The sequence below is a fragment of the Equus quagga genome, chromosome 9 (genome assembly GCF_021613505.1).
Source record: "Equus quagga isolate Etosha38 chromosome 9, UCLA_HA_Equagga_1.0, whole genome shotgun sequence".
NCBI lineage: Eukaryota > Metazoa > Chordata > Mammalia > Perissodactyla > Equidae > Equus > Equus quagga.
The window spans coordinates 535,861-560,536 of record NC_060275.1 but is presented as its reverse complement, the minus strand read 5'-3'; the positions used below and the strand labels follow the sequence as shown (position 1 = coordinate 560,536).

Genomic DNA, 24,676 nt, shown 5'->3' with positions numbered 1-24,676 from the left:
CCAAGCCCACCATGCCCTATCCTGAGGCCCCTGTGCTCAACCTGTGCACTATCCTGAGGTCCCCAGCTCACCTGTACCATGTCCTGAGGTCCCCACGCTCACCTTTGCCATGTTCTGAAGGTCTCGTGCTCACATGGGGTCTGTGTGAGGTCCCCACTTTCACCTGTGCTGTGTCCTGAGGTCCCCACGCTCACCTGTGCCATGTTCTGAGGTCTCGTGCTCACATGGGGTCTGTGTGAGGTCCCCACGCTCACCTGTGCCATGTTCTGCGGTCTCATGCTCACATGTGGTCTCTGTGAGGTCCCAACGCTCACCTTTGGGATAACCCTGAGTCTGTTGTAGTTGTATCTTAATCTACCAGCGGGGGCACCTCAGACAGGCTATGATCAGCGTTGACAGGTGACAGATTTACAGAGTGCTTGCCTGGGGTAAACTGAGACCACATCCCGTGCCTCCATGACCAAGATGTCCCGAAGCACATGAATCCGCCTTCAGGCCCAGGCACCTCTCCCAGCCGCCCCTGGCAGCCCCTGTCCCCTTCATTTCCGTCCTTGCATCCTCACCCGAGTTCTCTTAATGCAGCTCTGCTCCTGTCACCAGAAGGCCCATTGCATCGTAACCGGCAGCCTGCCCCAAGCTATGTGTTTATTGAGACCACCATTGTCCTTGCAGCGCATCAGGCAGCGTGCTGGCCTGTAGATCAGCGTCCTTGCAGGCCAGGGTCTGAGACAGAATCTCCTCTTTACTTGTTTCAGAGTCACAGAAGTCTATGCACGTCTAGGGCAATCATCTCTGTTCTTAGTCGTGTTGTTGCCAAAGGGTTATACTTTGTGTATTGTGGTTCACACAGAGAAGGGATTTTTGCCAAGTAGAAGTTCAGTGATGTGGGCCTTGGCCATGGTTCAGAGGACGCGGTGAGGGTGCCTGGCCCAGCCTCCGTGTTCCGGCCTTGTATGTTCGCACCACGGGCAGCAATATCGTTTCAGCACAGTGGCAGCTTCTGTCCTGCGTGAGATTGTGAACTTTGTCTTATAGTGTGGATGTTTGTTTTTGTTGAATTTGTCAGTGTGTTTCGCATCAGTAAGCACTGTTTCTGAGCCGAGCAAGCTTGAGCCTTGTTTTCTGTGTGAGCACATCAGTACATGTCACTAGAGAGAGTGAGGCCTCAGACCCAGATTGCTGCCTCCTGAGCTCAGGGGCGGCTTGGTACCACTAACCAACATCCTAAGTGGTCACGTGACCCCAGGTGGTCAGAGAGTGGATTTACTCTTGAGTAGAGTGGATCTACTCAAGTGGTTTTACTCTTGCTCCGAGACTTCTCGCAGTCCTGGGGGCCGCCAGGTGATGATGTCAGCTGAGGCTGCCACCTAGCACGCTCTCCCTTTGGCTTTGCAGCCACACTGGGTGTGGGGCTGGTACATCGGGAGATCTTCACTGAGTTGCTTTTCCCACCCCTGACACGGGTCTGCTCTGTGCTGGCGGCAGATCCTGTTTTGTAGTTATTGTAGTCCGAGTGAGATAGGCACATTTTCCATTGGCGTCACGATGTTGAGAGGAAGCAAGTTTATTCCAGAAGTACCAAGGGCCCAGGTCCGGGAGTGGTGGGAGCCAGCGCAGGCCTTCTAGTTTGTGTTCACAAGTCAGGTTGTTATAATGCATTCATGCTTCTTTGCCCAAATTAGGGTTCTTCTTAGGATTAACGTAGTCTTCCCCTCTAGGTGTGATTTTTTTTACAGGCTGTCATTTCCTGAGGCTGTCTGTCCTGTTGTAGTGTTCCGGTCGCTGGTGACCAAGTATATCAGCGTGCTTGTGTTGTAAGGCGGATATGCAGGAACAGTGCAGGCAGGCGTGCCCGCAGCATTTGCTCAGCGCAATGTTGCCCAGAGGCTGATGAGCAGGTTTTGTGGTGGGACATGGGGTCGTGTGGGAGGGCAGCTGGCGGGGCATGTGCACCCAGGCTGCGCGGAGTGGCCTCCTTGACCGCTAGCAGCCAGGGGAACAAAACAGCAGAAGGGTCTGCCCTGGAAATGAACTCCTGCGGTGGGAGGGGTGAGGGAGATGACAGTTAACGTAACAAACAAGCAGCGCACATGGTGGGAGGTGGCACATGAGGGGAGTGGGGGGGAAGATGGAGCAGGAGGGCCTGGGGTGGGCGCTGTGGCCCCGCCACGGCAAGCACAGCGGTTAGATTGTTGTCTTTGGCACTTACTGAGCAGCACCCGGCATTTTTGCAGCTCCGCGTACAGGACGGGTGTCCAGCCCCCAAGCACACTGAGCCTGAGGACGACATCCACTGCCTTTGGGAGTCTCCTTCCTCCGCCCGGCCACCTTTCTCTGCATCCAGCATCGTGATCTGTTTGCCGGACGCACTTGCAAATGCTTGTCTGTCTGACTTCGCCCTCTCCTCTCCTCCTCCTGCTTTGTTTTCCTTCTCAGTCTGTCTTTAATGGGCTGTTCCTTAGAAATTGATGCCATTCTTACTCCTTCTGATTATTTTCTTTGTTGATCTGTCTTTAACTGGCCACAAACTAGAACTTGATTGTTGATGTTTGCCCCTTTTTTGAGGTTAAGAAGTTTTTGTGGTGGGATGTGTGGATTTCGTCTCCAAAATAGAAGAAAAGTTCTGCCCTTCAGGTAGAAATATGCAGCAATCTATTCTAAAAGTTAAAAGTTTAATATATTAAAACATAAAATTTGCATTTAGGGTCAGAAAACTACGTGAAGTATTAGCCCTAAATAATCAAAGATCCAGTTGATGAGGCTCCTGAGAAGCGCGTCGTGATAAGCGGATGAGAGCGTCTGGTTGTTGGGAGGAAGAGGGAAGCAGCGCTGGTTTCTGGGCTGGCCAAGGGGGTTGAGCCCACGACAGCGGCCAACATCTCAGACGGAGTGGGAAGGATGGGCAGGACTGAGGAGTCAGCATGGGGTGGTGGAGGGGAGGTGCAGCCGGAAACACCAGCCTGGAGGTGGTTCCCTGGCCTTCTTCCTCTGTCCCTGGCTCTGACCCCCATTTTTTGTTTGGGGGCAGGTTTGTCTCCTTTTCCCCCGGCTCTGCTCTGAGCCAGCCCATCATGCAGCTGTACCACCAAAGAGTATGGGGCCCCTTGTCATTTATTTCTCTTCCCTCTTTGCTCCATGGGCAGCCCTGGCCACACAGAATTGTGCAGCAGCTCAGGGGCTCAGTCTGAGAGAAGGGCACCCCTAATTCTGCGTACGAGCCGACCCAAGCCCCAGGCTCACCCGTGAGAGCACAGACATGGAACACACCCAAAGAACGCGTCAGAGGCCGTCAGACTGACCTGTGATGGAAATCCAAGGGCGTGGGACAGACAGCGTGGCAAATGTCTGTAACTCACGTCAGAATCGACGCAAGGCAAGACAGAACTGCCCCTCTTAACCTAACCAGCTGGGTCACCTGCTAAAACACAAACCCCTGTTCTGCAGAGGTTCTAACAGGATGTAATATTCGAAATGTCCAGGGCACAATCTGGAAGTTACTCAACATACAAAAAGCAGGAAACTGGCAGATAAACAAGAGATGACAGCAGATGCCCCCAGGGACAGCCCAGACACTGGGATTCTCAGGCCAGCTTGAGGACTGTGCTCCCTGGGGAGAGGTAAACAGCCTTGGAGTGAATGGAAACTATGAAGAAGAACCAAGTGGAAATTTTAGAACTGCAAAATACACTCAGTTAAGCAAATTCACTGAAATTTGCCAGAAGGACCCCCAGTAGAATGGTGGTGACGAGGAAAGACTCAGTGAAGACAGAGTTACAGAAATTACCCTGAAGAACAGCAGGAAAACTGGGGGAAATGATCAGAGCCTCAAGGACGTCGGGGTCGATATTAGAAGTTTACCGTTTGTGCCATGGAGTCCTGAAAGAGGGGAGAAAGGTTGGTGTGGAAAAATACTTGGAGAAATAATAGCTGAAAACCTCCAAAATTTGACGAAAGGAACATATTTACCACTTTCTGATGCTACAAACTAGTTTGGTCTTTGTAGAATTTCATCAGAACAGAGTCACGTACGTGCTCTGCATCTCACGCCTGGTCGCCTCTTCCCCTGGGGTCAGAGCAGGCTGTGTGGACGAGACCACAATTGAGGAGGCCCTGAGGAGTGGTGGAGCTCCTTTTTCACGTGTTTGGTGAGGGAGTATGCCAACTAAGGCAGAGGAATGCAAAGACTAAGGTTGTCTTTGGGGGGTTTATGTGGGTAAGCAGCCTTCCTACAATTACATCTCACAAAAAGTCAATGTTAGAGAATTCTGTGTCTTAACACAGTGTTGTGTTGTGTTTTAGGAGGCAGGTGGCTCTGCAGTTGCTGTCGTGAACTTCCAGATATCTTGAGAGAATTAGCACGTATTGGCCTTTAGAAAAAGACGTTGAGATTGAAGATTATATGTGAAAATCACATCGTAAGATTAGGGGAGTGAAACAGGGAGACGTGTCGTAGTTTGCTTCTCAGCAGTCAGTGGGAGAGCGGGGGCTGCAGCGCGCATGGCCAAGGGCAAGTGAATCGTCAAGAGCAGGCAGCTTTCCTGGGACCAGGTGCCAAGACTGCCTCCTCATGGAAGGCTCAGAGCCCTGGGGACCAGGAGAGCAGTTCCTCCACTGCCACCTTCCAGGCCCAGTGCGGCATGAAGAGCAGACCTCGCTTGGTGTTGAAAGCCTTAGTGAGCTTGGGCAGACCATGCCATGGTTAACTTCAGAGGAGAAATTTCCCTTTACTGTGTCTTGGTTCTATCACGAGAGAATGTGGAACACTGAAGAGAATGGCTGGGATGTTTGTTCCTCTGGCCAAGGAAAGAAGTACATTTACACTGGTTCCAAATACCTTTTAGGTGGCATCATTCCAGGCTTAATAGAAATTTATTCCCTGCGGCTGGAGATTAGAAGTCTTGTCATTGGTCACTTGAATGGTGGCCTTTTTAAAGGAGGTGCTGTGTTGAGTTATTTAGAATAATTTGTTCACAGGCGTTTCTGCACATCCGTCCCTCACCACCTGACTCTTGATTCTTCTGGAGTCGCCAGGATTCAGTTTCTCCATCTCTGATCTCAGCCAGCTTTTATAGTACGTTCATTTCTGTAGGGACCTCAGCATGTGGCCAAGGGCCTGCGCCTTCTGTCCCATGACTTTGTTCTATTGCCCTTACTTGGCATGTCCCTAAATGTTTCAGCCTAGGGTCTGTCAGAGAAAACAAGCCCCATCTAGTGCGTCTCCCAGGACGTGGCTGGCACCCTCCCAGACTGCAGGGCTCCTCCTGGAGAGCAGTCATCATGGCGTCTCTTTGACCTTGAGCATTTTGAGAGAACGCCTTCATTATTCACCGTAAAATCTGTTAGTGTGCTAGAGATAAAATGCCTGTTAGGGTCATGCAGCAGGAAGTGACTGTCAGGCTCTCTGCGTGGCCTGCACTGGGGTCACACTCGGGGTTGCAGGCCCCCAGCAAGATGCCACAGAGGAGGGGCAGCCTGGGCCTTTCCTCTCTCCATTGTCCGTGCCCTGTGCCTCACTTGCGTCCCTCGGTGCTGTTTGTAAGGCTCGGTCTAACCGCAGACCTCAGTGCCGGGGCCTGAAGCAGGAGCAGACGCGTAGCCTGAGCAGAGGTTGTGCTGGAGGCGTGTCTTCATCAGCGATGAGAAGCAGAGTCTGTGCAATCCGCCGTGGTGTTGCCATTCCCTTGGGGGAGGGGAGGCGATTCCTTAGAATCATGTTACGTGGATTCTTTAGGAAGTTGATCTGTAAGCATGCTGACTCTTGGCCCTTTGTCAGGTGGATGACATCCTAGGAGAAGGCAGCGATGACAGCGACAGTGAAAAGAAGAAGCCGGAAGAGCAGGAGGAGGAGGAACAGGAGGGGGCACCTCAGCCCAGGGAACCCAAGGCCCCGGGGGCCCACAGGGGGCACACGCTCCAGCCGACATCATCCAGCGAGAGGAGTGCAGCGGATGGCCGGGGGCCCAGGTGAGGGCGGGCCCAGGTGAAGGTGGACTCAGGTGAGGGCGGGCCCAGGTGATGGTGGACAGGCAAGTATGCAAGTGAGGGCGGGCCCAGGTGAGGGTGGACAGGCAAGTGCACAGGTGAGGGTGGGCCCAGGTGAAGGTGGACTCAGGTGAGGGTGGGCCCAGGTAAGGGTGGACAAGCAAGTGCACAGGTGAGGGTGGGCCCAGGTGAGGATGGACAGGCAAGTACGCAGGTTAGGGTGGGCCCAGGTGAGGGTGGACAGGCAAGTGCACAGGTGAGGGCAGGCCCAGGTGAGGACGGGCCCAGGTGAAGGTGGACTCAGGTGAGGGCAGGCCCAGGTGAGGGTAGACCGGCAAGTGCACAGGTGTGTGCAGTCAGGTGCCCGGGTGAGGGCGGGCCCAGACTTGGGCGGGCAGTCTAGTGCACAGGTGAGCGGCCCCTGGTGAGGGCTCGCAGGTGTGAGGCTGCAGGCTGCAGGCTGCATGCTGCCCCTGGGAGTGCCAGGCACCGTCTGTGTTTGTCAGCACACTCTTGCTGTTAGGTTGCATCTTCCCAGCCCCCTTCCACACGTCATCGTAGACTGTAATGTTTGAGTGCATCGTTGTCATGGGCAGCAGTGGGTGGGAGGAGAAACCTGAGGACATCTGTGTGTGGTCCTGAGAGGGCAGAGGTCACTCTTGTCTGCTTCAGGAAACATTTAAATTATGTAACAGATTCTTCAAACTTGTAACATTTTCAGAATATTACGTTCATGCTGGTGTGGATTTTTATTAAACTTTTTATGATTTCCGTTATTAGGCAGATTTAATTTTTCCCCTTCACAAGGTGCTTTGTGTCTCTTACAAGTGTAACACACACAAGTGTAACACGTAGACAGTTGTGACCCACAATGCCTATCCAGCCACGCACGAGTCTCCCGGCCCTCATCCCAGGTCACGCTGGGAGGGCCCCTGGCTCCTATGTGTAACCAGCAACCCAGGCCCCCAGGCCCCAGCGGGAGCAGGAGCAGCATGCCGTGTGTCTCTGCGCCCCTCGCTGTCCACAGACAGCAGGCCTGGGTGACGCCATCTCCATGTCATGGTTGCCACCGGCTTTTCCACGTGTGTCAGTAGCCTCTGCTGGTGAGCATTTGGTTGCCTCCAGACCTTTGAGTGTCTGAGACCACGTAGCAGTGAGGACTGGATCCCGCGTCTTCTCACACCTGCAGGGACGCGGGCGGTGTGGGTGTCGGCAGCGCTGTTGCCCTCGTCCTTTCCTCCCTCGGTGCTGACAGCGTGATCTTGTTGTCATGGCTGTAACGTCTGTTCCTGGATCAAGTGGGCGCCACAGCGCTGCTCCCTTCGCAGGCCCTGTTGTCTTACTTGGCTCGATAATTACCCCGGTGCCTGTTTGCTCGTTCTCCTCTTTTCTGCCTCTGAGTCTCCCACCCCGAGTCCCTTGGTTCAGTCCTCCGGGAAGTGGCAGCCGCCTTCTCAGCGGTATGTGCCCTGAGCCTCCCTCAGAGGGTCCCCAGCACCCAGGAATCCCTTCGCTGCCTCTCTGGCTTACATCCCGTTTCCTGGCTCCAGGGTCTTTTTTTGTTGTTCTCTCACTTTGGTCGAGTACATCTTCCAGCAGCATCCTGGAAGCAAAAACACCTTGCCTTTCATTAAATGGCTTCGCCTTATCCACGTCTGGTTGATAGCAGGAGGCACAGTTCTCAGATGGGATCCCTTCCCTCAGAATTCCAGAGGCTCTGCTCCCCTGGCACACAGCTTCCCGTGATGGGACCCGCGCCGTGTCGAGTGCCTCTTGGGGACTGGGGAAGTCTACGTGTCGTCCTTGGTGTTGGGACATGTTTGGGTGCCAGGCTGTGGGGTTGTTCCCTGGCCATCCAGTTGTCTCTGTCTTGCCCTTCACCAGGGCTGCCCCTAAACCCAGAAGAAGCCTTGTCAGTGCGGGCTGGCGGGACCACCCCAGTAGGAGCAGGAAGCACGAGCTGGGTCTCGAGGGTCTTCTCAGCCGCGTGGCCGTGGGCGAGTCACTGAAACTCCTGCGTCTGTTTCCTCATCTTGACACGAGTGTGACAGCGATGCCATCTCAGGGCGGTCGCGGGAGTCATGCCGTGAGTTGGTGCCAGCACGGATGGCACACGCAGCGGGTACTCACCCACTGCTGGGTCTGATTTTACCTGGGGGCTCTTTTCTTTACCTGCTGAGTCCATTCACCGCCTGTCTGGTCTGACTGCTAAGCCCTTCTGTAGGTGAATGAACAACGTTTTTACAAAGATATAGCTTACTCAGGCAGTTCAATTACAAAACAAGATCAGGCCAGAAATTTCAGCAACAAATGGAGATAGAACTTAGGCAGTCGTTGTTCCATTTGTGGGAATTACACAGAGAACATGGATGGATAGCAGCTGTGTAGTTTCGCAAGAAGGCACACGCGGCCCCTCAGGACAGTCACTCTGTGCTCACCCGTTGTGAAGCGTGACTTTCCAGCATTGTTGAAATGCTGGTAAACTGTTTTAGGAGAGAACTCTATATCAGTGTTGGGTGATGAGAAGCCTTACATGGTCACTCTGCTCAGCTGTGTTCATCTCTCTGCAGGCCCCATTGGGGTCTCTGATGGTGCTCTGAGGAAGGGACCTGAGGAGCGGGCCCTCTGAGGAGGCTGACTCCCCACGTGCTCTGAACCCCTGGTAGCGTGCTGGCTGGCTGCCAGTAACAGGACGTCTTCTCACTGATTGGCAGCATGCTCTGGTTGTGAAGTTTTTAACCTGATATTTTTTTCTCTATCAAGTGAAAAGAAAGAAACTCAAAGCATTTTTCACTTAGACTCAGAAATGCCTGACCAGAGCCCGTAGGGCCTGTGTCCCCTGCTGGGACGGCGGTGTACACAGGACACTCAGTGGACTGAGACTGAGTGTGACGCAGAGCACGGGGTAACATCCTGCTTGGACTCAGAAATGCCTGGCCGTGGCCCGCAGGGCCTGTCTCCTGGTGGGATGGCGGTGTACACAGGACACCCAGTGGACTAAGACTGAGCTTGACTCAGAGCACGAGTTCACGTCCTGCTTTGTCTCTGGTTTTACTGAGTTATCTGCCCACAAATGAAACAAATCAGGACTCTGGAAAAGACCCTCAGTTGTGGACTGGTTTAGGTGCTGCCATTCTGACCGGGATAGGTGGAACAGCACCGTGTGCTTAGTCCTAAACTCTGGGCTGTCTGCATCTCTGTTTGCAGCCCTGCACAGTGAGCTTCCAGCTCAGAAGTGTAACCTGATGTCGTAGAGGGCGTTCTGAACAAAACAAAACAAAAGGATGTTCTTTTGGCACCAAGAAGCTTTCATGGGGTTGCCCTGGGCTCTTGAAATCCTCCAACTGTGACAGTGGGGGGTCAGGCGGAAGTTGAGGCATCAGTCCAAGTGCCCGTGGTGGGCATTGTAGAGAGCCTCTCCCTGCTGTCTCCTCGCCATCCCAGTGTGCCACTGTTTCACCTCGTGTCTGTGGATGTGACTTTGGTGATTTTAGAATTTGAGGTCAGACGAATGGAGCACCCCAGAGTCTGCTCAGACCCCATCTTTTACCTCCTGCAAAGCTTTCTCGGTTCGTCACCACACCAGCTTGAGTTGCAGTGCCCATTACGGACAGAGCCGTCAGCCCCGGTCCTCCCTGCTTTTCTTTGCATCTGCATCTGCGTGTGTGCGTGTCGCCAGCCTGGAAGCTGTCATGTTTCTGGGGGTGCCCTGGGGCTCGGCCCTCCATCTGGGGTCGGAAGCGTGGGAGGTGGCAAGTCAGAGGGTTGGTGGTCCTCTAGCTCTCCTTCCTTTCCTTAGCAGGAACTTGGCAAATTTGGGTTTTTGGTTATATTTTACTTTGGCTTATGGTACTAGAACTAGAAGTGTGGATTTTCTGAAACTTTTCACATAATAGTATTTTTATTTAAAATTAAGTGAACATGTTTTGGGTTTTTTGGGTTTGGTTTTGTTTTTCGCATGTGAACATTTTGGTTTCATGGTGAGCTTTCCGTGTGCAGTGACACGTTCCGTACTGAAGTGTGGGTTTGGCTTTTCGTGTACATGTCTGGCGGGCAGCACATTCTGCTGATTCTGTTGGGCTGAGCTGTTCTGCAGAATCTTAATATCACTTGAACTTGAAAATGGTTCTTAATGGAAGGAGGAAAGTGACATTTCTTACTTGTCCACCAAGAACTGATTCCTCCTCCTTTCAGATCAACAGCCATCAAATGCCCAGGTTACACACAGCGGCTCACGGGACACCTCTGTTCCTTGTGGTAAATCCCAAAGATGAAAGTCAAGTGTATATTTGAGAAGCATTTGCCCAAAGAAGATATCTCCAAAACGTTTAAAACGCCACAAGAATGCATCCTTGTCCCGCCACCAGCAGGTCGTGAGACAGCAGCATGGAGGCAGCACCCCGAGGTCTCGTGTCGGGTCCCTCCCCAGTGAGTGCTTGCTCTGGGCCTGGACGTGGGCGGTCGGCCTGGCTCCCAGAAGGACCTTGTAGTGTGACATAAGACTCTTCCTTCAAGTTGTTTCTAGAGTTAGTGGACAAGTGAAAACAACAGTATTTCATTAACTGCCCAAAACAGGGTACAACGTAGCTGGTAGCTTACGTTGGAGAAGGTCAGAAAGGGAGGGAGGAGCGGTTTGCCACTCATGGTCAGGGACAGCAGCCCACCTCTTCTCCACCAAAGACCCTGCTCTCTAAGTACTGGAGAGCTGTGGTCTGGCCCTGTGACCCGTCCCGTCTGGTGCCGTGGGAGACGAGTAAGGACAATCACTCCATTTTTAAGGATCTGCCCCCATCCCTCCAGCCCTCTCCTCTTCTCATGCAGGAGCGCGGTCAGTGTGTGCTGCAGACGCGTGGATGGCCAGGAGGGCTCTCCCACAGCCTTTGCTCCTCTTTTCCTTCCAGGAAGGTTACGTCAGTTCCCACTCTTGTAGACGGACAAACAGCACTGACGCGCTCGGAGGCTCCTGTGTGTGAAAGTGGTTTTCATGTTGCATGGTCAACCTGGGCAAGATTTTCCTTAATATGTTGGGAAATCTGTCATTTCTAGAAACGGAGGCAACATTAAGCTTTGTAACGTTTATTGCCAGAAAGCAAAGACGCTTACGTGGCCAGCGTGGACGGTTGCGGTGCTCGTTTCTTCTTGCAGCTCTCTGCCTTCACCCCAGCAGACACTTAACTCTTAAAACTGGGCAGGAGAGGATTACACATCTTCCGTCTTCCCTGACAGGTGACTCTGGGACTACAGGTACTAACTCAGGGGCGTCAATTCCCCCTTGTGTTCCCCAGGATAGGTGAGAGGTGCTCTTTGTGTCCTGTACGCCTGGTCGGTGCCTTGCTTCTGAGCATCACTGGAGGAGCTGCCCCGCTCCTTCTGCTGGGCACATGGCGTCTCATCTTATTTGTACATCACAGTTGGTTTAGCCGTCTTTTGACTTGTGTTCGATCTCTTGCTGTTAGAAATGGTGCTGTGGCGAACATGCGCATGTGTTGATCATTTGCACATGCATGAGTTTATCACTCATAAATGTCTAAAAGCAGAATTGCCAGGTCAGAGGTATGTGCTTTTCGAAGCTGACAGTTGCTGGCGAGTTGCCCTGCATAGAGGGTTGTACCAACGTCCACTCCCATCAGAATGGGTGAGAATGCTCATTTCTTCACACCTTCCACAGCACAGTGTTGATGGCCACATGATGAATAGAAAGTGGTACCACTCTAGTTTTAGCGTGTGTCTCTCTTTATGGGCTGTGCCTGAGCCCAAGACTGGACCTTCAGAAGCCTCACGCTGTGGGGCAGCCACTTCACCAAAACGGTCCTGCCAGTTGCTAGACACGACAGCAGTAACATGCCCCAGAGGGTAGCCCGGAACCCAAAGTTGCTATAGCATAGTAACTAAAGTGTCCTGTTTCCAGCAAAAAAATCATGAGACACACAAAGAGACAGAAGAGTCTGACCCACACATGGGAAAAAAGCAGGCAAGAGAAGCCGCCTGTGAGGGCAGCCAGGTGTCATTTAACAGACCGACTTCAGAGTGGCCGTGACAGGTGTGCTCCCGGTGCTGAAGGCAACCTGCTGTAAGAATAGAGGAGTGTGTGGACAGGGTCTTGTCCAGTGTAAGTTCTAGACCTGAGAAGTGTAATGACCAAGTGAAAATTCACCAGAGGGCCCGAATGTAGGTTTGAACTAGCAGAAGAAAGGCTCGCACACCCTTGGCACTTGCGGACATGATGTCATCAGAAGAGTGGAGAGGAAAAGGAGCGGAGTCTTAGAGACATGCGCATTGAATGCACCGGCACACAATGGTGAGCGTGCCAGAGCCAGGAAAGAGGAGAAGGGGCAAAAAAATATTTGAAGAAATAATGGCTGAAACTTCCCAAATTCAATGGAAAACATTAATCTAACACATCCCCAGCGCCAGCCCGTTGGCATAGTGGTTAAGTTCACATGTTCCACTTTGCTGGCCAGGTTGGTGGGTTCAGATCCTGAGTGTGGACCTACATACCGCTCATCAAGCCAGGCTGTGACAGCATCCCACATACAAAATAGAGGAAGGTGGGCAGAGATGTTTGCGCAGTGACAGTCTTCCTCACACAGAAAAAGAACATTAATCTAACACATCCCGAAGCACAGCGAACTCCGAGTGGGGTGGGCATAGAGATCCACACCCAGACATATCAGAGTAAAGGTGCTGGAAGCAAAGACAAGGAGAAAACCTTGAAATCAGCACGAGGAAAATGGTGCGTTACCCAGAGAGCCCCATGGGACTAGCAGCTGGCCTCTCTCAGAAACAGCACAGGCCAGGGGCAGTGGGATGGCCCACACGAGATGTCCAAGAGAAAAGCTGTCAGCCAGGAACCCTACATCCTGCAGAACTGTCTGTCAAAATGAAGGCACGAGAAAGACATTCCCAGGTGAAAACTGAGAATTTGTTGTAGCCAACTCGCTTTACAAGGAAATCCTGAGGGAAGCTCTCCAGTCTGAAAGCAAGGGAAAACAGACAGAAATTAGATTCCACGTGGATGATGAGGAGCGGCAGTGTAGGTGACTGTCCAAACGGTGTAAATTCATAGCTTTCTTTCTTCACTTAACTGATTTTAAAACCGCTGTATAAAATCACACCTATATAATTGTATTGTTGAGTCTCTAACTTGCAGAAATGTAGTGTGTTTGCCTGTGACTGCACAGAGGAGGCAGGAGGAATGAGATGTTTCGGACAAAGTGGTAAATGAGAAGGTTAATATAACAATGCTATGAGTACACACTTGTCTTCTCTCTTCCCTTGGCTTCTTTTTAAAAGACATGAAATTATATAAAGTAGCATTTACAACGTGGGTTTATAACGTGTGGATAGAACACATGTAACAATAACAGCACAAAAGGGGAGCGGGACCAGAGCTGCGTGGGCACGACATCGCTCTCTTCAGCTGCACTGGGCTTGTGTAAACCTGGCGTCTGTCCTGACGATGCAAGATCTGCACGGTGGGCCCGAGAACAACTGCCATGGAGAGAACTCAGGAAAAATCGTTCACAGATCTACACTGTCACATCAGCATGTGTTCACCTAATGCAAGAGGAAGCGATGCAGGACGGACAGAGGAACAGAACTGCGGGAGGCGGAAGCTGAGGTGAGATGGCGTACGTGAATTCCAGTGTGTCAGCGACGTAAGGGGACCGATTAGATAACCAAAAGACGGACGTCGGACTGGAGAAACAGTGCAGCTGTGTGCCTTGTACAAGAGACAGTGAAAATTCAAAGACAGAAGCAGAGTAAAATGGTGAAATGATATCACGCAGACAGCAGCCACAGGACAGCCAGGACGGTTACATGAATGTCAAAGAGAATGAGAGTGTGATTCGAGGAGTGGAGGACACAGCAGTCGCATGTGTTGTGCTCCCTGCATGAGAGAGCACAGCATACACAACCCCAAAGCCGACACCTGGAGGGACGAGTGGGCAGCCTGACAGCCACAGGTGGAGACTTGGGTTCCCTGCCATCAGCCGTGGAAGGAACAGTGAGGAGGTGGAGAAGGAACAACGTGGTCGACAGCTGTACCCACCAGACCTCTGGAGCACACCACCAGGAAGACCGCCAGGCTGGCCCTGGATCCACGTGGAAGCACACAGGACCCAGAATGGCCAAGTCCATCCTGAGGAGCAAAGTCAGGAGTCACACTCCTATTTCAGAGCTTCCTGTCCATCTCGGTCATCAATGGTGTGGCCTGGCGTCAGGACACACAGAGGTCATGGAATCGAATCGCGAGTCCACAGACCCACATGTCTGCAGACAGCAGGCGTTCTCCAGGTAGCAGACCCCCGGGCGGGGAGAGAACTGACTGGGAGGTGGGAGTGTGTGTGGATGGCCTTCCTCTTCCCACGGGGGGTCAGAAAATGCCTTTGGTGTTAGAAATGGTCTTGCAACATGTAAACTTCATGTGTTTTCAGGCTTTTCAAAAACAGTTGCAACAGAGGCTGGCCCCGTGGCCAAGTGGTTAAGTTCGCGCGCTCCGCTGCAGGCGGCCCAGTGTTTCGTTGGTTCGAATCCTGGGCGCGGACATGGCACTGCTCGTCAGACCATGCTGAGGCAGCGTCCCACATGCCACAACTAGAAGGACCCACAACGAAGAATATACAACTATGTACTGGGGGGCTTTGGGGAGAAAAAGGAAAAAAATAAAATCTTTAAAAAAAAAAAAACAGTTGCAACAGTGTGGTCCAAATAACTTTTCTTGGGAAATGTCCCTCACCACCCCCACATTGACTCCTAATTGTGCGTCCCTAGACTTGCATGTCTGGTGCTACCGCCTGCTCAGGTTGCACGAGAACGAATTTCAGAAGGCAGGTTTCCCTGCACACAGTTCGATGCACAGCGCCCTTACCTTGGTTTGTGAAAAGTCGTCTCTTCGTGACATGCACGTGCATCTCTCTTGAAAAAGTAGCAGAGCTTTTCTTTGACCGTCATGACTGGACGTGGCAGGAGCCCGCCTCTGCTTCCAGACCTGAGACAGCATTCTGTCCACCCAGCAAAGCTCTCTGCATCCCTTGAACTCAGATGCATTCAACTTAGGTGTGCCCCGTTCAGAATTTCAGCAAAAGCTGCTGATTCAATCAGGTATTTTCTCTTTTTTAAATAATTGCCCATTTTTCAGAGTGAGAGACATTGATTTTTTTTTCAGGTGCTTTCATGTCCTAATAATGTTAGGCAGCAATTCTTACCCTGATTCAGTGTTAATGACATGCTGACCTTCCTGCCCCAAAGCCATGGCTCCCACCCAGAGCCAGCCTCTGCAGAGACGCTGTGCGCAGCCTGGTGCCTGGGAGCCCCTCCCGCCAGCCTCGGGCCGTCTTCCCTGAGGGTTTCTGTACCGTCCGGCTCATAGGTCTAGCTCATCAGAGGTGTTGCTTTCTCAGCTCACATTTGAGTCCGACACCCACTGGCCACATGGATGGTCATTCTGCTGCTTCTCTGGGGCCCTTGCTGGTCTAAGGTTCAGGGCTGTCTGCTTTTTCCACAAATGCAGTCACACACGATGTGGGATGATGACTTGGGTGGGAGTTGGCCACCGTCCTTGGTGCCAGGAGTGCTCTGGCCATCTTGGCACAGCCTAACCTGTGTTTTGGGGGCTGGGATCATGGGGCAGGTGGGGGGGCTCCCCTGCAGTTCTCCCCATGCCCACCAGCACAGAGCCTCTGCTGCATCTCCATCCTACCGAGGAGGAGAACATTGCTGCACTATGTAGGCCCCTGGGTATCTGAGAAATGACCCAGTGTGCTCAGCACTCCACGTTGCTGTTCTAAAAGAATACACGCCTGTCCCTGCACACACATACTCACACTTGAAACGAGTCTCATTAGGTAAAATGGTAACCGTACCACGTGCAATGCTGCTACTGTCTTTTTCTTTCTGCCAAAAAAACCAAGCTGGTTGTAACCAGCAATTTGGAAAATAAATGCTTTATGGATTCTGTTTGATTCTCATTGGTTAGATGCTGGTATAAAATACTAATGTGTATATTTGCCATAGTTAGTAAAATCGTCGTATGTCTTGCTGGATGGCAAACCTCAGGCTCTAGTCCACGTGTGCTGTGACAGCAGTGTGTGCAGAAACTGGTGCATCAAGGGAGAAATCGATGTGTGTATTATGTGTGTTTATATTCGTGTTCTTGCTTTATTCCACATTGAGTTCAAGATGATTTTCCAAGCTTTAAATTTTCCCCAAATTAAATCTGCTAGCATTTCTCTATGGAGCTGCAGTTGGTGGTAAAAACAAAATCTAAATGTTGCATGTTATGCTGAGAGGAAATGGAGCTGGTATCGATTACAGGCATTTATTAACCGTGACCTGCAGCCGTCTGTTTCCAATTTTTGAGGTAATTTTTAATTACTAAAATCCAATTGTGTTGTTAGTAAAAATGTCATACTCCCAACATTAGCCGGGAGCCCAGGTTTTGCCCGCTGTTAGTCAAGCTCTTTCTCGCTTTATCACGGAAAGGCTGAGATGGATGGCTCAGCACCAGGCGTTGTCACCGAGGGCTGCTGGCCGCCCTCTTTCCCTCATCTGGATCCGGTGGCCCCCCCCCACGGGAATGTGGGACTTGGGAATGAGGCATGGCCCCCTCAGAGGAGCCACAGGTTTGTCCTGCCTTGCTCCCTTGGTCAAGTCATAGAAACTGGTGTCCCAGAAGACGACCCCCTGTTTCAGGGAGTCCTTCCCTTAGTGAAGTGCATGGTCATTCTCTGAGCGTGAGCTGCCGCCTGCATATGCCGCTGGGTGGGGTCTGGCCCAGCCGCGAGGACTTGACTGTTAACTAGAGTCTCACTGGGCCTCTCCTCTCCTCAGTGGGAGTCATGACGCCCACCTAAGGGATTTCTTGTGAAAATTGAAGGAAATAGCGCCCCGTGCAGCTAGCACTGAGAACACAGTGTTGTTAGCATGGTCTGTACAGGGCTGTGTGCAGCAGGTCCTGCCCCCATGTGGGCTACACGTGAGCACCAGGACTGGCCACTTCCACCTCAGACATTCTCCAAAGGCAATTGAAAAGACCTTCAAGAAGGGTTTTATCAGCCCCGCATCCTTGGCATAAGTTGGCCATTTTGGAGGGTGTAACTCAGGGGTCTGTAACTCCTCCTCCACCGCCTGCCCCCGTCCTGCTGAGCTGCTTGTCTTGCCTTCGGGAGTGCCTCATCTTCCTCCTCACCTCCACCTCAGCCAGCGAGTGCGCCCTTCCTCTGCCTGGGGGGCCTGTGCTCTTCCCCTGGTGGCCGCCCTGAGCATGACCACAGACTCCTTAGGTGTGTTCAGACGGGTGCTGTTCGTTAACTTGGCCGCAGCTTTCTTGTACCCTAAGGTTGTGCCCGAGGTACTCAGGTCTGTTCCTGCAAGGCCTCAGCGTCCACACAACAGCAGCTCCGGCTTTTTCCTGGACTTGGAGGCGTTCCTCACTGACCACAAGAACTATCTGTCTGTCTTTTTTTGCCTTCAAGTTCTCAAACAGAAGAGATGGAAGGAAACCTGAATGGGAGCCAGGCTTTTGTTGAAAAGCAATTGCTCCGTCAGGAAGTGAGAAGTTACTAATGCTTGTTAGTCACTAAGAGCTTGCTGCTGTGGTAGCCGGAAGAAACACTCAAGTTCCTTGATGGGGCTGGCACATCGCAGTTGCTTTAACTGTTAGCAACAGCTGAGAACACCGAGCTCTTCCTGGAGTGAGTAGCTGACAGAGTCAGGAGACACGAGTAGCCATCACATTCCCACCGCACTCTCTGAAGCTGCAAGCCCGGGGCCAGGCTGCAGGCCGCGTGGACGCAAGGTTGCCCAGAGACGAGTGCAGCCCATGTTTCCCGAGTTTTCCTAGGTGAGAACCAGGAACCTGAGTTCAGCCACTCAAGAGCACTGATGTGTTTGATAAACCTCTGCCCACTCACAGCACCTGAGCGGCTAGGACGTGCCCCCACGCTGCAGGCCTCAGGGCCTGGGGAGGGCTGGTGGCATGTGTGCACGTGACCTGCAGTTCTGTTCTGAGAACCTGCTCTTTGCTGCACGTGGATGTGTACACGTGTGTTATCACTGCACACGCATGTGACCCACACTTCTGTCCCCACAGCCTGCTCTTTGCTGCACGTGGATGTGTACACGTGTGTTATCACTGCATACGCGTGTGACCCACAGTTCTGTCCACAGAGCCTGCTCTTTGCTGCACGTGGATGTGTACATGTGTGTGTTATCACTGCACACACCCACATGACCCACAGCTCTCTCCTTAGGAGGCCTGGGAGCTGACTCTTCGCTGGGCAGAGCCCGTGGAATATAGTTTTTATTGGGGTTGCTTGCAGTAGTATGAGCAAGAAAAATACCCTTTCATGTGCCACTTGACATTCTTACATGCAGCATCTTTTTTAGCTCATCCATCTATGTGTCGTAGAAATACGCCCTTATTTTTGTCACCACCCAACAAAGGGAAAATCACCTAAGTGGTTTCAGATTAATTATGTCACTATCTTTGTTTGTTTTAGAAGCTTTGCCGAGTTATCTGACAATGGGGGGCTGGGTTCTCAGGGACATGCCTGCTCCAGTTTGGCTTGACCGGGAATTCCAGTCGTGATTTGTGAGAGAGCCTGGCAGACGGGCGCCTGGCACCTGCTGTGCAGCCCACATGCTGTGTCCAGACGCAGCATCAGTGTGCCAGCCGTGGGCGTGCTCTGGCCACCAGCTTGGTCGGTCTGTGGTCCTCCCAGAAGTGGGGCACACGGAGCACACGGCTCCTGCCTTTCCCAGGGGCCCAGACCCTTTGTGCCTTCCCAGCTGGCCCTGCCACCACCCATGCCTCTCTGTCCCCTCCGCCCTTCCTGGTGGCCCTGGAGCTCCGGCATTGGTGCCGTCTATTGTGAGGGCAGGACCAGGCCCCTGGCTTCCTGGTGGTGCAGACCGCAGGGCCCCTCTCTGAACCAGGTTCATGCACCCTCCCACACAGGCTCCGAGGAGAGGCCCTTCAGGGTGTATTTTCCCTTCTTCTTCCTCCCACTCCAGGGCTGTGCTAGAGCTGGACCCGAAGCCAGGTGGGGCCGCTCCCTCAGCTCAGGCCAGACCAGTGGCCGTCCACTCCTTGGGGACTTAGCGCTCAGCCCCCAGCCCAAAGGTGATGTCAAGACTCGGAGAGATGGGAAGCAGTCTCCTTGCTCCTGAGTGCTGCTGGGAGGCCACAAGCCAGGGGGTGGCAGCGCGTGCTGGCTGTTCAGCTCAGGTGCTCTCCAGCAGACGGCAGGTCCAAGCTCACATTTGACTCCGTTGTCATGAGATCAGAAGAGGGCGGGACAGCCCTCACCTGAGTGGAGACAGTGCTCTTGCCGGTGACGTGGTCGTTCTCACCCTCTGCAGGAGGGAGTGCTGCCATCCTGGTTTTAGGATGAGGAGGGACACCCACCCGCAGTTCACAGCCAAGGAGCCTCGTTGGCAAACGGCCTCCTCCCCGTTGGCGGGGCGGGGGGGCAGAGGACTGGGGTCTGGGGAAACATATCGGTGAACTCTCTCATCATCGTGCCTCTTGATGTTCCTCTGCTTCTGCAAATCGTGTGATAAAGTAGAATGGTGTTGAAATGGAGACGTGTCGGTATGCCCAAGGGCAGGCCCAGTCCGCCCACTCGCCCCCCTGGGGTTCTGTAATAACCATCATTAGCAGTGACGCTTAAGAAAGAGAGCTTCACCTGCTCCATCTCAGATGAAAGTAAGTGACTGAAAGTCACATTCCGTCAAGCACGTGCCGCAGAGGCGCTCACTCTCACTCCTCTGCTGGGACCTGGCTCCCCTGGGGTGGGGCAGCAGAACTGAAGAGCGGGACACAGCAGTCACCTGTCCGGTCTCAGCTCAGTGCCTCGGCTCAGTGCCTCGGCTCGGTGTGGTCAAAGATGCTGCTGGAGGAGCCAGCATGCACATCAGAAGGGACGTTCTCAAGGGGCAGGGCGTTTACTTAGAGCTCCATAAAAGCGTGTGTTGAGTCATTACTGGGCACCGAAGCACCTGTTAACAATACATTTGAAATCAGCCTGTGTGTCATCCCAATGCTTGCCCTGCGTCCACTGCAGCCCCACCTCCCGCCCGACACCCCCTCTCCAGACCAGAGCTGCTGGGTCAGCCTCTGGGACACAGCGGGGCTGGCTGCATCTGAGGAAGTGTCTATTTTAAGTTTCAGTAGGTGGTGTTAGACTCACTTCCAGAGACCGTCTCAGCGCGTGCTCCAGCTCCTGGGTCCTGGCCCTGTCCCCACGCCCAGCTGGCCTCTCCTTCTGACTTTTGTCACCCTGAGGAGTGAGGTGTGAGAGCTCATCGTGACCTCAGTTTGCATTTCCCCAGTGTCTCATTCAGTGTTTCTTGTCCATTTTGAATTTATTCTTCTGTCAGTTGCTTTTTTCCAGTTTGGGGGTGTTTCTCCCCATTGGGTACTTACTGTCTTACCACTTTGCAGAAGCCCTTTTTGTATTATGGTCTGCGGTTGTGTGTGTCCCAGTCTGTGAGTAGTCTTCCCCATCTTGTGTCTGTCTGTGACTTTGCTATCGTGTCTTTTGCCAAACAAAGACTTTCGTGTCTCTAAATACATCTTTTTTGGGGGTTTCTTCTCTGCTTCAAAATTCAAAAGGGTTCCCTAAACTATGAGTTTATATACATGTATTTCTATATGCATTTCTTAAATTTCCTTTTCAATAAATGGTACTACAACAGTTAGATGTCCAAATGCAAAACAAGTCTCCACACGTACCTCAGAAATTAGCTCAATAGATTATAAACATAAAGCCAAAGCCTTCAAAAGAAAACCTCAGAGGGACCTTTGTGACCTTAAGTTACACAGTGGGTTTTCCTTTTTGATGCCAACAGTACCATCCATAGGAGAAAAAATAACTGCGATAACTCATGTTCATAATGTAAACGCTCAGGACTGAGCGTGAGAACAAACTGGCGGATGGAAACGGGCGGAAGATCTGAACAGACAGCAGAGAACATCTGCGGGTGGCAGACCAGCATGGAGAGAAACCACACCGCAGCGGGGCAACGGCTGAGGCTTACAAACGATGCTGATGGTGGCGAGTACAGCCGAGGGCGAGAGCAACTGCCAGGAGCGCTGGTTTGGCCACGTGGGAAGATGGGCCGTCTGGTGGAGGGGGAACCAGCCCGGCCGTGGGGAAGCACCCTGGACTTGTTTTCCTCGGCAGGTGTGGGGTGGGGGCTGCTGCAGGCTCGGCTTCACACACAGGGCAGCCGCCGTCACACTTCGGTTCCTGTGTCTGTGTGCGTCCACACTGCTCGAGGCTCCCGCATTCCTTAGCCTTGCGAAGGCATAAAGCTGAGAACAGGCCCCCTGGAGCCACGTGGGGACCTCTCGAAGCAGGTGACCCTTGAAGCGAGACCGACCCCCAGGAGTGACATCCAGGAGGGAGAGCCAGAACGCCCCCGAGGACTCAAGAGTTGTTTGCCTGGGAGAGCGCCCAGCCAAGCACAGCGCCCCAGGGAGCAGAGCCCTCCCCGTGGGTCCAAATCCCACCTCCGTGTGCCCCCGGGAGGTCGGCTGAGGAAGAGGAGGCCTTGCAGACGGGGAGACACTGCAGCAGTGGCTCGCGTGGCTGGACACTGTGGCTGCGTGATTGTGTCCTTGGTGGTCGTGGTGATTTCCGTGAAAGTCCCTGAGCTCAGAAACCCCTTTACGCCATTTTTCTAGAGGGGAAATTAAACAATGCTTCTGTCGTTTTTACTTGTATGTTTCCCAGAGATGTCATAATCAAGCACTCCGTAAATCTTGATTTTCAGGCACTAATGTGAGAAATCCCACTTTTCATATCAATTTGGAGCCCAACCTCTCAGTTTTCTACAACAATTAAAACAAATCCTCTTCCTTAGTAGACTATTCACTCCCACTGACGTGAAGTGATGTGTTCGTTTACACTGTGGGCTGGAGGACACAGCACTTTACAGAGGTGCTCCGTGGTCCCAGGCCCCGGCCTGTGGATGGAAGGTGGCTCTTGTCATAGGGCTAAAGCGTGTGGCTGTCCTAACACCAGTGTTGGTGGCTTCAGGTTATCGGTGTGCTCTCGTGTGTGAGCTTATGCTGTGTGTTTGTTACGTACACACTACACACACATGCTGAATATACATTATACGTAGTTGTGTTACGTGTCTGTTGCATGTGCAGTTATACACATTATGTTACCTAGTATATATACATGTATGTTACATGCGTGTATGTGTGTTTGCTGTATTGCTTGTTTGTTAGCCAAAATAATGTTCAGAGTACTCACGTGTGATGCACCGTCGCAGCACATCCTCTCCGGGAGACTCTTCCAGAGAGGGACGTACGGCTGGAACTGCCCGGCTGCCCTTATGTCCCGTGATCGGCATCCTCTTTCAGGGCCATGGCTGTTTCCTAGCACAGTGGGACCTTTCAGGTGCAAGGGCCCTGGGGAGGGGGCGGGTGCACTGCCTTGGCTGATGGGAATCTCTGCTTGGAGATGTCATTGGCATGTTCCGGTCCGGCCTGCAGATACTATCCCTGGAACTGAGTAGCCGCCCTGGCTGAGAATAAAGCCTGATAGCATCTGCTGGAGGTCGGTACGCTGTGTTCGTCTTAGCTGACCACTTTTCAGAGTAATTGGTGCTGGTGCTGCCTGAGGAAGAGGTTCTGAGAGTGGTCCACACGGCCCTGTGTGATCACCCAGTGGTGCCTTCATCCACGTGTCTGCCGAGCACGTGAGCAGACGCCCCGTCCTCAGTGGGGCTTCTGACTGTCTGTTCGTATTTGGTTCTTCTTTATGCTGATGAGAACCGCTGGCATCTGAGCTTTGGGCAGAAAGATGCCCCAGCTCTTCAGATGGTGGCAGAATGGGCGCGGAGCACGTGCTGCACACAGGGGCTGCCGCTGGGTGGCGGAGACTCCTCGTTAGAAAGTAAGGCAGCTTCCGCATGGCTCAGAACAAACGAGTCCCTTCCTGGTCCGTTGACCGGCATTCTTGTGTCACCCGACAAGTAGCGTCCACTCTCCGTCTGCAGTCACCCGTGCCCCGCTGGGCAGTGTGAGGCCTGCAGCCCAGGGTCACTCGAGGCCCCACTCAGACGTGAGCTCCTACGAGGAGCTGCCAGCCTCACACGGTTTGGGTGGCCTCACGGTCTGTCTCCTGGCAGCTGTCCTCGCGTCCTCGCGAGCCAGTTTGCTCCAGCTCCAGCTAAGGCCCAGGAGCTCGCAGCGTGCCGCTGGGCGTCCTGCTCTCTGCCTCCTGCTTTCGTGAAGTCCTCTGGTAGTACAGGTGTTTCGTCAGCTGCCAGAGACAGTCCCTTTGTTGTGGCGATTTCATGGTTTTCTCGAGTGTAACTGGCTGACAGGGTGATTTTTTCAGCAGCATTGGTGGACGTCTGTCCCACCCTCATCTCCTCGGTCCTTTGAAATGTGGATCCTGGCAGTGAAGGGAACAGGGAACATGTGTGCCGTGGTCCTGGGTCTGGTGGCCTCACGCGTATCCTTGACCACAGAACCCTACTTTGTTCTGACGTTGAAACTGGAAGCGTGCAGACGCAGGTCAGCAGATGCCGGGGATGTGCACGTGTGATGCCGTGAGCGTCCCCAGTAAGCGTTCTTTTCTTCCAGGGGCCACAAGAGGAAGCTGAATGAAGGGGATGCTGCCAGCGAGTCCAGCGGGGAGTCCAGCTGCGAGGACGAGGAGGGGAGCAGCTCAGAGGCAGACGAGATGGCCGCTGCGCTCGAGGCGGAACTCAGCGACCTCATGTGACCTGCGGGCCGCGGGGTGGACGTGTGAACCTCTTCTGTCCCTTCCCCGTGTCGGCCCATAGACGGGGTTTCCTTTTCTCCAGAAAGATGTGTATATTTTGCAGAGCTCCACATACAGAAACACAATATTTTGCAGAAATAGGTGTTTTAAAGTTTTAGTACAGGAAAGTCTACTTTTTTAAGTGACAGTTTCACGGGGAAGCGGTGTGCCACGCAGAGACCCTTGTCGAGCTCAGCAGAGCCGCACAGCAAGACTGGAGTTGTGGTTTATTGTCATGTAGGACGGGGTTTTGGGGGGGGCAGAAGTGTGTTTTTCCCTTTAAATACCACAGCCTGTTATTTGGGGTGAAGACTTTGGGGATCTGACAAGGTGTAGAGGAGGGTGTGGCATCTTGTCGTGATTTTTCACAGCCAAAGCCGTCAGAACGTCAAAGGCTTTAGATGGGGCAGAGCGTGTGCACGCACAGAACCCTGAGAATAGCGGGCCTGGGCAGCCTCAGGGCCGAGGAGTACGTGGTGCACTTCCGAGCGGGCCATGACTGCCGGGTCCTGGACCGCCTCCCCTCCCCTCCCCTGGGCGTCACGATAAGCAGTGCTGCCTTCCCTGAGCAGCCTTCTCCTCTGAGAGATCTGATGTAAAGTTTTGTATATCTATTTCATATTTGACCCATCACACAGATTTTTCTTTCATTTAATAAAAGTCCCTTTTGTAAGCTCTCTTCTCTGGTGTGTTGTGGCAACAAGCAGGCCCTGCCTGCATCCCTCCTCAGGGCCCAGCCGTGCCCTGGGCTTGGGGTGACGAGCCACCCCGAGCATGTCCCCGCCGTGCAGCTTGCAGGACACAAGGCACCTGTCGGGAGATCCCCAGGCGTTACAGGGACTCGGGAGTTTAAGCAGAAGCCCAGGTGAGCTGACGTGCTCTCTTAAGCCATTCCAGGGCTG

At 53.0% G+C, this 24,676-nt stretch overlaps 1 protein-coding gene across 3 annotated transcripts in view; it reads left to right on the top strand.

The window, feature by feature from the left end:
• Positions 1–24,447, top strand: part of CTDP1 (CTD phosphatase subunit 1) — a 77,621-nt gene extending 53,174 nt beyond the window's left edge. The window contains exons 12-13 of one of the 3 annotated variants that reach the window (XM_046671739.1): positions 5,774–5,964; positions 23,594–24,447. In XM_046671739.1, coding sequence (XP_046527695.1) covers positions 5,774–5,964; positions 23,594–23,735 — 333 coding nt within the window. In that variant the 3' untranslated portion in view covers positions 23,736–24,447. Of the gene's footprint in view, positions 1–5,773; positions 5,965–23,593 lie in introns of those variants that run through there. The other 2 variants (XM_046671740.1, XM_046671741.1) reach the window with 2 other exon arrangements.
• Positions 24,448–24,676: the final 229 nt, after the last annotated feature.